At 41.4% G+C, this 16,173-nt stretch overlaps 1 protein-coding gene across 1 annotated transcript in view; it reads left to right on the top strand.

Moving 5' to 3' along the window:
- The window catches only part of MCU (mitochondrial calcium uniporter), a 127,192-nt gene extending 111,305 nt beyond the window's left edge, over positions 1 to 15,887 (top strand). Inside the window, exons 5-8 of the mRNA XM_070945710.1 lie at positions 4,031 to 4,191; positions 6,945 to 7,148; positions 12,459 to 12,575; positions 13,963 to 15,887. Coding sequence (XP_070801811.1) covers positions 4,031 to 4,191; positions 6,945 to 7,148; positions 12,459 to 12,575; positions 13,963 to 14,040 — 560 coding nt within the window. The 3' untranslated portion in view covers positions 14,041 to 15,887. The remainder of the gene's footprint in view (positions 1 to 4,030; positions 4,192 to 6,944; positions 7,149 to 12,458; positions 12,576 to 13,962) is intronic.
- The last annotated feature ends 286 nt before the right edge of the window (positions 15,888 to 16,173 follow it).

The raw sequence follows: 16,173 nt of genomic DNA, 5'->3' as shown, positions 1-16,173 counted from the left end.
GAAACTCCTCCATCCAATAATTAAAAAGATAATTTCATGTCTGTTTGGAAAGTTGCATCTTTTCCAAACATACTACCACCCGGCCATCATGATATCCTTGCTGTTTCTCCACACTTTGAAAATAATGGTCCTATATCTGGTTTAGTTGTGTGTTCTCCTGAGTCTTGACCGGGGTTGGGCTGCTACGGGTTCGCTCGGGTTCGGGAGAACCTGTAAGTAACGTTATGGACAGTTTGGAGAATCTCCAAATCCCACCCCTGGTTGGCCCTGCCCACCCCGCCCATCCCAGGAGTCTCTACATGGCCCGTTTTTGATGCGAGGTAAGTGCAGGGCCCACACATAGGCTTGGGGAGGGGGAAAAAACAGGACCGTTTCCGGTCTCTGGAGGGCCTTCAGAGCCTGGGGGAGGCAGTTTTCGCCCTCCCAGAAGCTCGAGGAAAGCCTCTGGAGCCTGGGGAAGGCGAAAACAGGGGGCCCACTATGGTGCAGGAGGCCGACTAGGCCACACCCACCCAACAACCGGGCAAAGAACCCGTTGTTGAAATTTTTGAAGCCCGCGTCTGGTCTTGACTGACACTTTTTCCTATATACCCATGCATTCTTCTTCTTTTTTTGTGCTGTAAAATGAGTTTTAGTTTTGAGAAGAGCAGCTGTTAAAAAATATCTTCAATCTGCTCGGGTAGAAGAGGAAAGATGGTTTCGTAAAAGTTGTTTTAAATATGGCTTTAGTGCATGATTTTCTGGGACTTGACTAGTTTGGCTTTATGCCTTTAATTGCTTTCCATGCCAAGTTGTTTCAAAGCATTAAGCTTCTACATTTTTTGTATATCCCTGTTGTATGTTCTTAGTATTTTTTGTCATAACAAAAGGGCTTGCTCTTTCAAATTGGCACGCGTGCTTGTTTAATTGATTTTATTTATTTATAAAGGGGATTTCTATGGCCGTCCATCATAAATGCATAAATCCAGGCAACTGACAACAGTCCATTAAAAAAATGAAAAATAAAGCCTCAAAGCACAATCTGAATTAAATAAAAATAATCATAATACAGGTAGTCCTCAAGTTACGACCACAATTGCAGCCAACATTTTAATTAATAAGTGAGATAGTTGGTAAGGGAGTTTCGCCCCATTTTATAACCTTTCTTGCCACATTTGTTAAGTGACTCCCTGCATAGTAACATGATTGTAAAGTGAATCTGACTTCCCCCATTAACTTTGCTTGCCGGAAGGTCGCTAAAGGTGATCACATGATCCCAGGATATGGCAACCATCATAAATATCCAGTTGCCAAGCGCCCGAATTTATTTATTTATTTATTTATTGGTTCAATTTATATGACGCCCTTCTCCGGAGACTCAGGGCGGCTTACAATGCGTTAAGCAATAGCCTTCATACTTTTGTATATACCTGCTTAGTAGGGCTTTTGGCCCCCCCAAGCGGTGTTCTTTTTTATACAAAGTCAGCTTATTGCCCCCACAATCCGGGTCCTCATTTTACCTACCTCGAAAGGATGGAAGGCTGAGTCAACCTTGAGCCTGGTGAGATTTGAACTTGCAGTAATTGCAGGCAGCTGCTGCTACTTAACAGCACTTTAGTCTGCTGCGCCACCAAGGCTCTTTTTCTTGATCACGTGACCATGGGGATGCTGCAATGATAAATAAGTGTGAAAAAAAGTCACTTTTTTCAGTGCCATTGTAAACAAAACCTTTTATCACTAAACAAAAGACTATTAAGTCGAGGACAGTGATACAACAGTTAGTGCTTTATAGAAAACCTAAAATAGGACCCCTCCTATAACTAATATCTTGGCCAGTGACTGGGGCAAGAGTTGAATCTTCACAGCCTTTTGGAAGACCAAAATGTTCGGGACCCACTGCATTTTAGGGGAGACTGTTCCATGTTATTTTTCTCTTCAAAATGAACAGTCAGGGTCCACATTTTCAGTAAAGGCAAAAGATAAAAACAGGCTTGAATTTGATTGTCATTCGTTATTTACCCAAAGATTCATCTTTTAACCAAAGATAGATTTCATTATCCATTTTTTTCTCTCCAATTATGTCTGATTTTTGAAGACCTCCTTACCCATTATCTATGGAGATTCTTAGTCATCCAGGTCATGGTTGTCCCAAAGGTGCTTTTTCAAGAGGCAACTGGACTTTCTTGTTTTTCTTTGAAGACGTTTCGCTTCTCATCCAAGAAGCTTCTTCATCTTGAAGCTCTATCTTCAGAGCTGAAGAAGCTTCTTGGATGAGAAGCGAAACGTCTTCAGAGAAAACCAAAAAAGTTCAGTTGCCTCTTGAAAAAGCATCTTTGGGATTCCTTACCATTGGAGGGGCTTAAACAGATGTTTAGGGCTTCATAAATGAAGATATAATATATTTTCGGTAAAATGTATGTAAAGCATGAAAGCTCAAATAAATTGTCTTGCACCCCTGGGATATAAAATGTAAATTAAGCTATATTAGCCTGGATCAAAGTCCTATCACGTTAGCTTTCTTGGGACTCTTCAGATCAAATACATAACTGGGCGAAAAATCTACTTGTAATGGCTTGAATATGTGCCCATTCAAACATTTCTTATGCTGGATGGTGTGTCCTGTCCATTGTGTCTTTAAGCTCATCTTCATATATGGTTGTTTTTCTTTCTGATATCAGAAGTTCTTGTTTGATTCAGATGGTGCAGAAGCTCTATATTCATAGTTCAGTAGAATGCTGCTTCTAGTAGAAGTCCTTCATTTCTTTTACTAGACTTAAACTTCTCCCAATATGAACCAAGAATGAGGTCACCTGATGATCTTCAGACATGGCCGTTCTCTGCATTATAATTTTGGTTTAAGTTCTACTTTTATTATTACATGAAACAAGACATTAATGTTTTCATGCATTATCTGTTTTATGTTGCTATTGTTTTGTAAATGGATGAAACTCAACTTCCTTTATATACCCTTATAAACCTTAAAGTATTAAGAGGGAAATGGAATGTGAAGAATCTGAAGTACTTTTTTGATTTGCCAACCCATTTGAGTACAATTTTCACATAGTCATGCATTTCGTATTTGTAATGCTATTCCATATTACACAAACACACACACACATGTCTAATAGTTAAGGCACCAGGGTGGAAAGCAGGAGACCGTGAGTTTAGGAAAAAGAAGGTGCTTTTGGATATGTTCACTGTTGTGTCGGCGTGTTACCATAGCGATGGAAATGCCTGCACCTGATTGGTTGGGACAGGGTTATGCTAAGTGCGGGAGTTACTCGTTTCCTGATTGGTTAATGCTGTTCTGTTTGCCAAGTTTAAAAAGGCGAACTGTCAGATAGACTGACAGTTCAGTGTTCTAATGTTTTGCTGTTGCCTGAAATAAACCGATGTTACGTTGACATCCTCGCCTCAGTTAATGACTATAATCCAAACACAACATTCACTGCCTTGAGTTATTTGTAAAAATAATAAAAACGGGATACAAATAAAATGAACTAAAATAGAATATCTACCCGTTGTTTACTGATTGAGTCCAAAAGCCACTTAATGTTAAATACCAAACATGAACATTTTCAAGTGACTTATTTGCTGTAGAATGGACTTTTAGCTTAACAAATAAAAAATAAAGGCAACATTAAAAGTATGGCCCCAATTGTCACCTTTTAGATACTGAATTTTAAATGGAATTTTAGGCTTTCCTTTTTCTGTAATTTGCCAATCCAGTCTAGAAGTGTTTTATCAGTTTTTATTTATTTATTTATTTGTTTGTTTCCATTTCTATACCGCCCTTCTCCAAATAGGACTCAGGGCGGTGAACATTATCTTGGGAGAAGTGAATATAAGCCAACCTTAAACTGGAACAGAGTTTGATTGTTTAAAAACTTCTCAGAACATGAGTTGCCATGCAACGCATTGAGTAATCCAGTTAATTCCATCCTCTTATTTTATTTAATTTTGTAAATTTCAGTCCTTCAGTAGGACATTATACACAGTACCATCACACTGTGAAAAATAAGGATATTAAAAGATCTGTGTTCTTCTTTAGATCTCTTAAGCCACGAAGATGCCACCACGTTGAATGATGTGAAGACTTTAGTTCAGCAGCTCTATACCACACTGTGTATTGAAGAACACCAGCTGAAAAAGGAGAAGGAATTGATTGGGAGGTTAGAAGACCTCAAGCAGCAATTGGCACCCATGGAAAAAGTGAGGGCACTGAGATTTGTTTCAGGAAGCTTGACAGCTGAACAAAGAACCTGTATTGTACATTAATGGCTTCAGACAACTCTCTTTGTAAAGGGTTTTTCCATATGTAAAAAGAAATTCATATGTAAATTTATTTCTTGGACTAATTTTTAAGTGGCCAAGGAATATCTGTTACTGTATGTATTGTAAGAATTGATTTAAAAATCATATAAAGGAAAAATAGACAACCACAAAGGTCTTCTGATCCTTACCCAGCCAATGTTCGTTTACAAGTGATTTCCTTGTCAGTGTTCTGACCGAGCTTTAGCAGAAACAAGAAACAGACTCCTTGTCACGAAAAACCCCGCTTTATTTTCCTCTTGTGAATTAATTGCATTCACCTACCGAAAAGTCCAGGCATTAGTCCTTCAAGGAGTTCACTGCAGTACAGACCTTATCAGTTCCTTGCGATAATTTCAAGGCCGAGCTCCCAGATGAAAGGCTGCAAAGTAAGTTCTGGCAAGCAGTCTTTGTGGCACGAAACACGATGAGCCAAAATCTTCAGAACTATGAACTGTTGTCTCCTACGGCCACCATTCCCCTTTCCTTCTATTTATTCCCCAGCCAGGGAAGGGCCATTCAGCATCCACATGTGCCTTGCTTCCCGAGTCGACTCCTTGTCCTCAGTTGTTCTCCTCTCCTAACAGCTCTGCGCATATGCGCATTTGGAACAGTCCCCAGCTGTTCTTCCTCCCTACTTATCTCGGCCTCCAAAGGTAGCTGTCTTTCCGGTGGCTGGGAAATGTTGGACGGCCCTAGCTCTATGTCTGCGTCCGATGCAGAGCATCCATCAGAGCCTTCCCCAGACTCCAGAGCTGGTCCAACTTCCTCCCCAGCCTCCTCATTGTCCGAGTCTGTTGTGACGGGCCACAACAGTCAGATATTCTTGAGCTAACTCTTCAGACTGCAACACGTTGAGGCTTATCTATTAATAAATGGGTCTAGATCTGAGCATTTCTGTTTAAAAAACTAGTAAAGGGGGGAAGGAGGAACATGATTTGTTATAAAGCACTGTTTCCTAGTTAATTGAATCATGGTTTATTTGTCCACAACTTAGTATAAAATTCTCAAAACACTCTGCAAAGACACATGAGCTCCTCTTGTGTATTGGCTTTGTTCATCAGTCTTTAATGTTTTTCAACCTCGGCAATTTTTAAGATGGTGGACTTCAACTCCCAGAATTGGCTGGGAAGTTCTGGAAGTTGAAATCCACCTATCTTACAGTTGCCAATGTTGAAGAACACTACAAGGTGCTGTTTAGTCATCAGGATCTGAAATCCCTGTTTTGAAAATTGTGTTAAATCACAGTTCCTGCTGTTGGACAAAGTTTGGTGCACCAGAGTGTTATAAATGCACCATGGAAAGGGAATAAGAAATTGGGATTGGCTGTTCTTTCAAATAAATGAAAAAGCTTATGACATGTAGAATTGCGAAATCCAAACCAAGAACAAGTAGTGGGTTAGCTTTCTGTTTGTAACTAGTAGCCAGAATCTTTTGGCTGATACCTTTTACTACAATTAAGAGAAGAATTCTAATTCCTACCAGGAGACTGATCCAAGAGGGATTATAATGAGGGATAAATTCTGTTCCACTATTGGAGAAGAGACTTCTGTTCTGGAATTCTAGGAGTTGAAGCCCACTCATCTTAATTGTCACTAAGACTGAGAAACATTGGTCTAGTCAGACATCCATATTTTCAACAGGAGACAAAATGAAGGATTTAGTGATGTTTTTGCCATAATAAAGTCCGAAAGTAAACATTCTGTGGACATGATGAGGTACTCTCTCCTTGAGTTTATCTGTAAGCCTTCCCTTCTTTCTGTAAAATTTGCAAGAGAGGCCATCTTACTTCAAACTATTTTCTTTAAAATGAGAAGGTGGGACCTGGGATATTAGAGCAAGGACTTCATTAGAGCATTGGAAGCACATGGTAACTACTCAGAAAGAATGGGAAATGGGTTATTCTGCATTTGAACCAGTGGTGAAATGTAAAATTTGTTACTACCGGTTCTGTGGGCGTGGCTTGGTGGAGGAGTAATGTCACTGGTTGGGTTTTTTTTTTAACTTTTAAAACCATTTTTTCTACAACTCTTTGGCTGAAGAGGTTGTTTAAAAAATGCTTTTAAAAACCTCTGACGATCAGGCAACTCAGCTGCGATCGTCAGAGGCTTTTAAAAGCATTTTTTCTACAACCTCTTTGGCCGAAGAGGTTGTAAAAAAAACGCTTTTAAAAGCCTCTGACGATCCCGACTGAGCTGTGCGATTGTCAGAGGCTTTTTTTTTTATTTTTAAAAGCATTTTTTCAGCCAAAGAGGTTGTAGAAAAAATGCTTTTAATTTTTTTTTAAAAAAGCCTCTGATGATTGCTCAGCTGGGCATGGGGGAGGGGGAGGACCAGGGATTTTTGCTACTGGTTCTCCGAACCACCCACCGCCATCGCTACCGGATCGGGCGATCCGGTCCGAACCGGGAGCATTTCACCCCTGATTTGAACAATCTGTCATTTAGTCTCCCATCAAAAATATTGACATTAAAAACACTTCTAGTATTCCCTCAATCTTAGCAACTTTAAGATGGTGGGCCTCAACTCCCAGAATCCCCCAGCTAGCATGTTGAGGGAACACTGGGTTAGACAACGTGCTTGGGTTATGTTTCAACTTGTATTAAAGGCCACTGCTCAATACTGTACTAGCCCTGGACAATTTTCTTTTGCAGGTCAGGATGGAACTTTGCAGAAAAGCAGAGAGGAGGACAACCTGGCTACTGTGGGGTGGGCTGGCTTACATGGCAACCCAGTTTGGAATCTTGGCTCGGCTCACCTGGTGGGAATATTCTTGGGACATTATGGAGCCAGTCACCTACTTCATCACATATGGCAGTGCCATGGCAATGTATGCATACTTCGTAGTAACGCGTCAGGTAAGATGGGCTTTGCATTAAAACGGTGTTTATTTTGGAAAAAGGAGGTTGCATAATTCAGTCCAAGATCACATGACGTGTAAATACCACTTTATAATGCCTTGGTAAGACCACACTTGGAATATTGCATCCAGTTTTGGTTGCCATGATGTAAAAAAGATGTGGAGACTCTAGACAGAGTGCAGAGAGGAGCAACAAAGATAATTAGGGGGCTGGAGGCTAAAGCATATAAAGAACAGTTGCTGGAATTGGGTATGTCTAGTTTAATGAAAAGACGGACTAGGATTGACATGATAGCAGTGTTCCGATATCTCCGGGGCTGCCGCAAAGAAGAGGGAGTCAAGCTATTATCCAAAGCACCTGAGGGCAGGACAAGAAGCAACGGATGGAAACTAATCGAGAGAAGAAACCTAGAACCAACAAGATATTTCCTGAGAGTTAGAGCAATTAATCAATGGAGCAACTTGCCTCCAGAAGTTGTGAATTCTCCAACTCTGGAATTTTTTAAGAAGAAATTGGACAACCATTTGTCTGAAGCGGTATAAGGTTTCCTGCCTAAGCAGGGGGTTGGACTAGAAGACCTTCAAGGTCCCTTCCAACTCTGTTATTCTGTTCTAATTTATGGGCAACATGACATAGATGTGCACTGTGGAACTGATGTGATTCACTTTGCCAAGAAAAGCCTGAAGGACAATGACAGTTGACTTCCAAAAGTCAATTAACACAGCTTCAGAGACCTGCCTTCCAGTTTTAGATCACGAAAGCTGCCTGCTCAGAAAATATTGGGGCAAAAGGATAAGGAGGAGCTGTTTTTCATCCTGCTGACTTGAAGAGGTTTGAAGTGATGCTTCAAGTTGAACTGCATCTCCTCCTCAAAATCTTCTCCTTCAAAATTCTGCTGAAAATGTCTCCTCTTCCACTTAAGGGTGCACCCTCTCAGAAAGTTAGTCCTGCAGAACAAAACCCAGAGAGGCTGCAAAGCAGAAAAAAAATGCAAATAATGTAGTTGTTTCACCCTTTGAAGTGGGCAGATGGGGTGGGGGGAACATTTGTTTCATAAATCAGTTATGAAATTACTTGAACCTTTAGGAGAGAAAAGAATCACTCAAAGCATTGAATAGTTCTAATACATATACAGGGATGTGGTGGCTCAATGGCTAAAACGCTGAGCTTGTCGATTGAAAGGTCGGCTGTTCAGCGGTTCGAATCCCTAGTGCGGCGTAATGGGGTGAGCTCCCATTACTTGTCCCGGCTTCTGCCAACTTAGCAGTTCGAAAGCACATTAAAAATACAAATAGAAGAATAGGGACCACTTTTGGTGGGAAGGTAACCGTGTTCTGTGCACCTTTGGCATTTAGTCATGCCGGCCACATGACCACGGAGACGTCTTCGGACAGTGCTGGCTCTTCGGCTTTGAAACGGAGATGAGCACCGCCCCCTAGAGTCGGGAACGACTAGCACATATGTGCGAGGGGAACCTTTACCTTTAATACATATACATGTGTGAATTGGTTTTTAAGGTACTGATTTTGTATTTCAGCTAATTTTCTCTGGCAGTCAGACTCCTGTATTCCCTTTGAGAGTTCTGTATGGTTTTCATATTGTTGCACACAAGTTCAAAAACTCCTTTCATAGGTAAAGAATGCACTGAAGCTAAAGGGTGAATGCATGAGGATCCTTCTCAGCTTATTAAGTGCCATTTTCAGACTTTTGTCTAAATTTGTAGGCTTGCTTATGTTATCTTTTAAAAACGCAGGGGAGGAACCATGTTTTCCAAGACATTACAGGGATATATTTAGATTTGCATTTGGTATCTTAACCACAGTAGAATGCACGTTAATGAGCCTTGGTGGTGGTTAGAGTGCTGTACTGCAAGCCACTTCTGCTGACTATCGGCTGCCTACAATTTGGCAGTTCAAATCTCGCCAGACTCAAGGTTGACTCAGCCTCCATCTTCCGAGGTGGGTAAAATGAGGACCCAGATTGTTGGGGGCAATATGCTGACTCTGTAAAACTGCTTAGAGGGGGCTGTAAAGCATTACAAAGCGGTATATAAGTCTAAATGCTATTGCTCTTAATGGTAGGGGTGCCTGCCTTCTGGTTCCCATCATACATTTCCCTCTTACTCTGCTACTACTAGGAGCGTCCCACTGATCATTGGTTTCCTGCTGCTAAGAGAATCAGAAAGTCAGAGTCCTATACTGATTTCATGGCACATAGCAATAGCGCTTACTTATATACTGCTTCACAGTACTTTACAACCCTCTTTAAGCGGTTTACGGAGTCAGCATATTGCCCCCCACAATCTGGGTCCTCATTTCACTGACCTTGGAAGGATGAAAGGCTGAGTAAACCTTGAGCTGATCAGGATCGAACTCCTGGCTGTGGGTAGAATTAGCCTGCAACCCTGCATTCTAACCATTGTGCCACCACTATCAGAATGATATACAGGTAGTCCTCAACTTACGACCACAGTTGAATCCAAAATTTCCATTGCTCAACAAGACAGTTGTTAAATGAGTTTTGCTCCCATTTCATGACCTTTCCTGCCACAATTATTACTGAATCAGTGCAGTTGTTAAATTGGTTTTAAAGTGAATCTGGCTTCCCCCATTGACTCACCTTGTCAGAAGGTCACAAAATGACATCACATGACCCTATAACTGTCATCATTCAAGAGCCTTGGTAGTACAGTGGTCTAAAGCACCCTGTTACTAAGACCAGCTGCCTGCAATTACTGCAGGTTCGAATCTCGCCAGGCTCAAGGTTGACTCAGCCTTCCATCCTTTCTAAGGTAGGTAAATTGAGGACCCAGTTGTGGGGGCAATAAGCTGACTTTGTATAAATATACAAAAGGATGAAGGCTATTGCTTAGCGCATTGTAAGCCGCCCTGAGTCTCCGGAGAAGGGCGGCATATAAATCAAATTAAAATAAAATAAATAAAATAAAATAAATCAGTATGAACCAGTTGTCAAGTGTCTGTTGTGACCTAGGCTTCTTGAGTCATTAAAACATACCAGTAGTCCCAAAAACCTCTTTTATTGCAACAGCTGTGAATTACGTTCATTCACAGCTGAGTCCCAATTAGTTGCAAAAAGTCCTTCGGGAGAAGTCCTTCGGGATAATCACCAACCTTTATCTCCCTTTACATGCTGCCAAAGACCTACTTGGCAAAGCCACACGGAGTCCAGAATCAAACAGAGATGCCGACTGGGAACAGAATTAACAATGTTGTTTTCCTGCAAAGGGCCCACGTGCCTTTACTCCTCTTTTAAGCCTTATGGGAGGGGCCAATCATCTCCAGGCCTTACTCCCGAGTTGTCCCTTTTGTTTTAACCGTTCTTGCCTTCTGGCAGCTCTGCACATGTGCGCACTAGGAACAGGCTCCTTCTGTTCCTCTACCTCTCTGATGTCTGACTCTGGAGGCTCCGGAGTCTGCGCATAACTCCCAGATGACCCTGGCCCATCTCTGCCTCTAACACAGAGCCCTCATCCGAGCCTTCCCCAGACTCCAGGACTGGCCCATGTTCCTCCCCAGCCTCCTCACTCTCCGACTCCACTGCCAGCTCCGCAGGCTGCTGGCGGACCACAACAGTGTCTGAATTTTGATCACATGACAACCGGGATGCCACAACAGTTCTATGTGTCAAAAATGGTCATAAATCAATTGTTTAGTGCCGTTTTAACTTCGATCACTAAATAAATGGTTGTAAGTCAAGGAGTATCTGTATACAGTCCACCTTTCCTTAAGAATTCAGAGAAGGATACAGGCATATGTTATTTCATGTCACCATGTACTAGATTACATATTATTTACACCTTTTCTGGGGGTGGGGGTGTGGAAGGAGGCTCTATTATTACGCAGTTTGCATCTTGTGTATTGTTTTCAGTTTTCATAGACCATCAGGATGCAATATGTGATCAATTTGATCCTTACTGGGGTTTTTCAGATGTGGGTAGCCAGGTATTATTCTTAAGGCAGGGGTATCAAACTCAAGGCTCGGGGGCTGGATCCGGCCCATGGGGTGGTTAGATCTGGCCCCTTGGGACCGCCCTACAAACAGCAAAGGATCAGCCTGCGGTGCCTCTGCCAGAGAAAACAGAGCATGCGGCCTTCCCAGACTTCCATTTTTGGCTGCGACGGCCTCCTGCCACCCTCTGCCAGTGAAACTGGAGCTCCCCCCCAGCTCTGTTTTCACCAGCAGAGGGTGGCAGGAGGCCGTTGCGGCTGAAAACAGAACTCGGGAGCCAGTTTTCCCTGGCAGAGCGCTTGGGCCAACCCAGACGCCCCCAACACGAGTGACATCAAGCTGACTATGCCTCCCTGGCTACACCCACCCCATCCCTCAAGTCAAACACAACCCTAATGCAGCCTTTGATGAAATCGAGTTTGACACCCCTGTTCTAAGGGGTTCAAACCCTCTACTGAGAATTGAATTTACAGATGTTCACACTTTAGATAGCCACTTGCAGTGTAATAACTTCATAGTGCGTAAACACTCTTCTCTTAGAGCTAATGGGGAGGTGGGCTCATATATGCCATTCTGATAGCACCTCTAGATACCCCTTCCATCAAGATCTGAGTGCCAGAGAAAGGATGGCTTTGAAAGCTAATGGAAAGCTTGCTTTTGTCTTCCCCATTTTGGCACAATTCAGGATCGCTGAATATGAAGATGTGCAAAATGGCATGTATAGGTATGAATTAGCCTATGTGCATCTACAAGTCCCGTAACCTGTTTGGCTTTTAAGACCAAAATCATTGGCCATCTATGGAGTAGCTAGTGGCGGCAATAATAAAGATCAAATAACCATATAGTTCTCCTTCCTGTCCCTTGTCCACAATAACTTACTCTGCATTATTGTACCCAGGCAGAGTTTCATATCCCTCCTGCTGTTCTCCAACTACTTAATCATTTGTTTATTTATTATAGTAATTTGTAATATATTACTCAAACTCTAGGTGGCTTAAATTACTCAACCACTGTGGAGCAAAATTAATATTAAATTGACTAAGCTGTCAATTGCTTTCGGTTGCATATTTGAAATGACACAGTGTCTGTTACATTGCTCAATTCCTGCAAATAATCATAAGTAAGATGATATATCAAAAAGACTTAATATATTATCACCATTCAGTTGATAATCAGATCTGCCGAGCATCATGTGGCATATAATTTGTCGGTATTCCATGTTAAATTAATGCAGATACAAATTAGCCCAGAGTTGAGTTTCTTGTTCTTTCAAATTGGTTATTGATAAATAAGTGTTCGTGTCTAAGGTTTCAATTAATTTATTCTTTTACTCAATAGGAATATGTATATCCAGATGCTAGAGACAGGCAGTACTTACTATTTTTCCATAAAGGAGCCAAAAAGACACGTTTTGATCTAGAAAAATACAATCAACTCAAGGATGCTATTGCTCAGGTAATAAAAATTAATCCTTGGAAGAAATTGGGGGGAAGTAGGAAATTGTCCCATGTTAGTTCTTGAAAATTCAGTAATTCTTTGAACTGCTTTCCTCATGTTTTTCCCATTTGTATTCCAAAAGACATTGTTATTTACAGCTGATTTTATAATGTTAATATAGTTTTCAGCCCAGAAGAAAGTTGATTAAACCTGCAGCACATTGGAAAGATAAAGCACTACAGGTAGTTTTTGACTAATGACCACAATTGGGACTGGAACTTCCATCATTAAATGATGTGATTATTAAGTAAGTTACGTCCAATTTGACAACTTTTACTGTGGCCATTAAGCAAATCATATGAGTGTTACGCGAATCTGGTTTCCCCACTGATTTTCCTTGTTGGATATCCCCCTGAAAGGGTCGTAAATGGAGATCATGTGACATAATAATTGTCATGTGATCTCCCAGGATGCTGCATTGGTTGTAAGTCATCTTTTCAGCATTGTCAGACAGAGCAGTTGCCACACGTCCAAATTTTGATCACATGACCATGTTGCAATGGTTGTAAGTGTGGAAAACAGTCATAAATCACTTTTTTTCAGTTAACTTCAAATGTTTACTAAACTAATGGTTGTAAGTCAAAGACTATCTGTACATATAATCTAAGATGGATTCAACACTTAATGTTTACCTCATGGGAAAGTCCTGGATTTTTTTTTATGGTGACCTTTTGTGAATGTGGATACTGTATGTCGACTTGGAATGAGATTACCTGTAATGCCGCTAACCCCAAGCTTTTCGGCTTCAGGAACCGGTTTTGTGGAGAGCAGTTTTTCCTTGGATAAGGAGAACGTAGTTTCATGTGCTTCCTGCATCCCGCACATGTGCGAATGAGGCTTCTCTCACATGTGTGGCCTGATTCCTGGCGGGCCGTGGACCGGTGCTGGTCCGCTGCCTAGGAGTTGGGGACCTCTACTGTAATGCATTACACTAGAGCAGTGGTGTCAAACTCAAGGGCCACGGGCCAGATCAGGCCTGCAGGGTGCTTAGATCTGGCCCGTGGGGCCGCCCAAGAAACAGCAAAAGGACCGGCCATAGTGCCTCTGCCAGTGAAAATGGAGTTCGGGAGGGCCACACCATTTTCGCTGGCAGAGGGTTGCAGGATGCCATCGCAGCCGAAAACGGAGTTTGGGAGCCCATTTTTTCTGGCAGAGCGCTCGGGCCCGCACAGGCGCCCTCAACACGAGTGATGTCAAGATGGCCATGCCCACCCTGGCTACGCCCACCCCGGCCCCCTTAGGTCAAACACAACCCTGATGCATCCCTCAATGATATTGAGTTTGACGTACTAGAGTATTATGGAGAGAAATATGGTACTTATGTCTACATTTTATTGATTTTTAGGCAGAATTGGACCTTAAGAGACTTCGGGATCCCTTACAGGTACATCTACCTGTCCAACAAATCGGTGATAAAGACTGATCGTCAGAGGAACCTCCGTATTTTGACAGAAGTGGCAGATCTTTTCAAGCTCTTGCCTCTTTCATTAGAAAGCATTTCAAGTGGAAGCTGGAAGGTCTTCTGGGGGTGGAGGGTTTTTAAATCATTAAAACAGAGACCTTGACTGGGGAAGGGGTAATGTGTTCAGTCAAAAAATAATAATAATAATAATCAGGCACTGTGGAATGCTAAGTCTTTTCAAAGGGCTTAAAGATTGTCTCATTCAAACGTTTTTTCTTTTGGATGAAAATATATAGATTATAAATGGTGGGCATTTCATGAAGAAATTGTATCGGGGACATATTTTTCCAGCTTTTGCAGTGTCTGCCTCTTGAAGAAGCACTAGCAGCCTGCTCAGCATTTTTTTTTAAATCTCTTTCAAACTATTGCACAATAATAGTGTGCTAAACAAAAGAAGGAAACAATCAAGCCATTTTAAGACACCATGATTGGTGATCCAGATTGAAGTAAACGTCTCCATTAATGTGCAACCCAAGATTGGACCCTACTGTGTCTTTTTTTTTTTTTTTGTTCTCTTTTGTTTTGTAAGAGAAATGCAAAATTTCTTTTTACTCCACCAAAAAAAAAAACAAAAAAAAAACACCTAAAACATTTTCCTCCCTGTCTGTTTACTGTCAAACAAACTTTCTCCTTATACTGAAAGATTATCAATGTTATCAGTTTTATCCGGATGACAATCTGAATAATTCTCGTTGTGAACATTTGAACATGGAAATATTCCCGCATATCTTCTTCAGCTTCACTGCCCTGATCAACTTTTACACATAAATGGTGATGTTGCATGAGAAAAAAACTGTTCCTATACAGTCTTAAGGGAGGAATGTTTCGTCCCCCCTACTCTTTCTTCTTCCAAATAGACTAGTCCTCCGAATTAAAGCAAATCAAAGAGTTTGGGCCTACGGTAATGCATATATGTATGCGGTATTTGGCTTGAGATCATGACGCTTTTATGTTTGCCTAGCAGAATAACTATGTCTTGATAAGCAAAAGACTACAGTTGCACTTTGATCCACAATCCCCCCCTCTTCTTTAAGTAGCTTTAAAAGTACGGGCTGGTGCTGAAGGGTCAGGGTTTCTGCACGGTAGCAGATGTAGTCCCTCCATCCCTAAAGGGCGTGGGAGAAAGGCAGCGGTCTCCACCACCTGCTAGAAGCCCGATGATCTTGTCTAAGGAGAACTTACAATTTGTGCTAAACAGAATCCATGTCCGCCTTCGTTGTCTTTGTTTGATAGATCCTGGGAAGACAGGATAAGAGATGGAAGAAGGCCTCTGAGCTCCTTCTCACAAAGCTTGGAATTTCCCTTCAGCTCACTCCTTTTCACTGTGTCAAGGCAAGAGGCTCCCACTTTCGGAGGAACTGTGTTTTAAAGTGTAAAATAAATATAAACCAGACGCCAGGTGCCTTGCAAGACGGGATGGTCGCTCCTCCCTCGCCCTCAATGGCATGTTGAGCTGAATGGATGCATGTTCCAAGATGTTTTCCTCTTCCCACTTCCTTCCCGCCTTTCTCCTTTTAATTATGTGGCGATTTTTTTTTTTTATTTAAGAGGGGGAAAAAAACCAATAAAAATTGTTAAATTATCTGTTCATCCTCTTTGTATGCAGCATTTTAAAAAGGAAGAACGCAAACAGTCCTGTAGCAGAATTCTCTTGAGTGTGTGTTTGGGGTGAGGGAGGGGGCATGGAGAAAAGACCTTAAAAGAAAAACAATAAAATAAAATAATGAACATGTGTACAATCCTGTATCATTTATTAAATATGTATAAAAGAGAAATGTACTTCTGGAACAATAAATAATTATTCTGTTTTTGAACGGTTGTCTTGAAATTGTGTTACACCCAATTCAAGGGAGGATCAAGGAACGTGTGAACTTGGGTGTAGCAAACGTCCATTAATTCTGTCTATAAACAAAATTCCTTGGGCTCTTGATGTGTCTCCGTGCCTCTTCATGTATTACAAAAAATGCAGCACAGAAATATTTCAACATAAGAAATTAATCCCATAAATCATGGCATGTCATTTTATTTACAGACTTTTAAAATTTGTTTTACTTACGTTATAGGTAGTTTATTTATTTTATTTTTATTTATTTT

The sequence above is a fragment of the Pituophis catenifer genome, unplaced genomic scaffold, assembly GCF_029215685.1.
Source record: "Pituophis catenifer annectens isolate HBS135680 unplaced genomic scaffold, rPitCat1.0.hap2 SCAF_6, whole genome shotgun sequence".
Classification (NCBI taxonomy): domain Eukaryota; kingdom Metazoa; phylum Chordata; class Lepidosauria; order Squamata; family Colubridae; genus Pituophis; species Pituophis catenifer.
The sequence above is the reverse complement of the archived record's forward strand: the minus strand, read 5'-3'. Positions and strand labels throughout refer to the sequence as shown.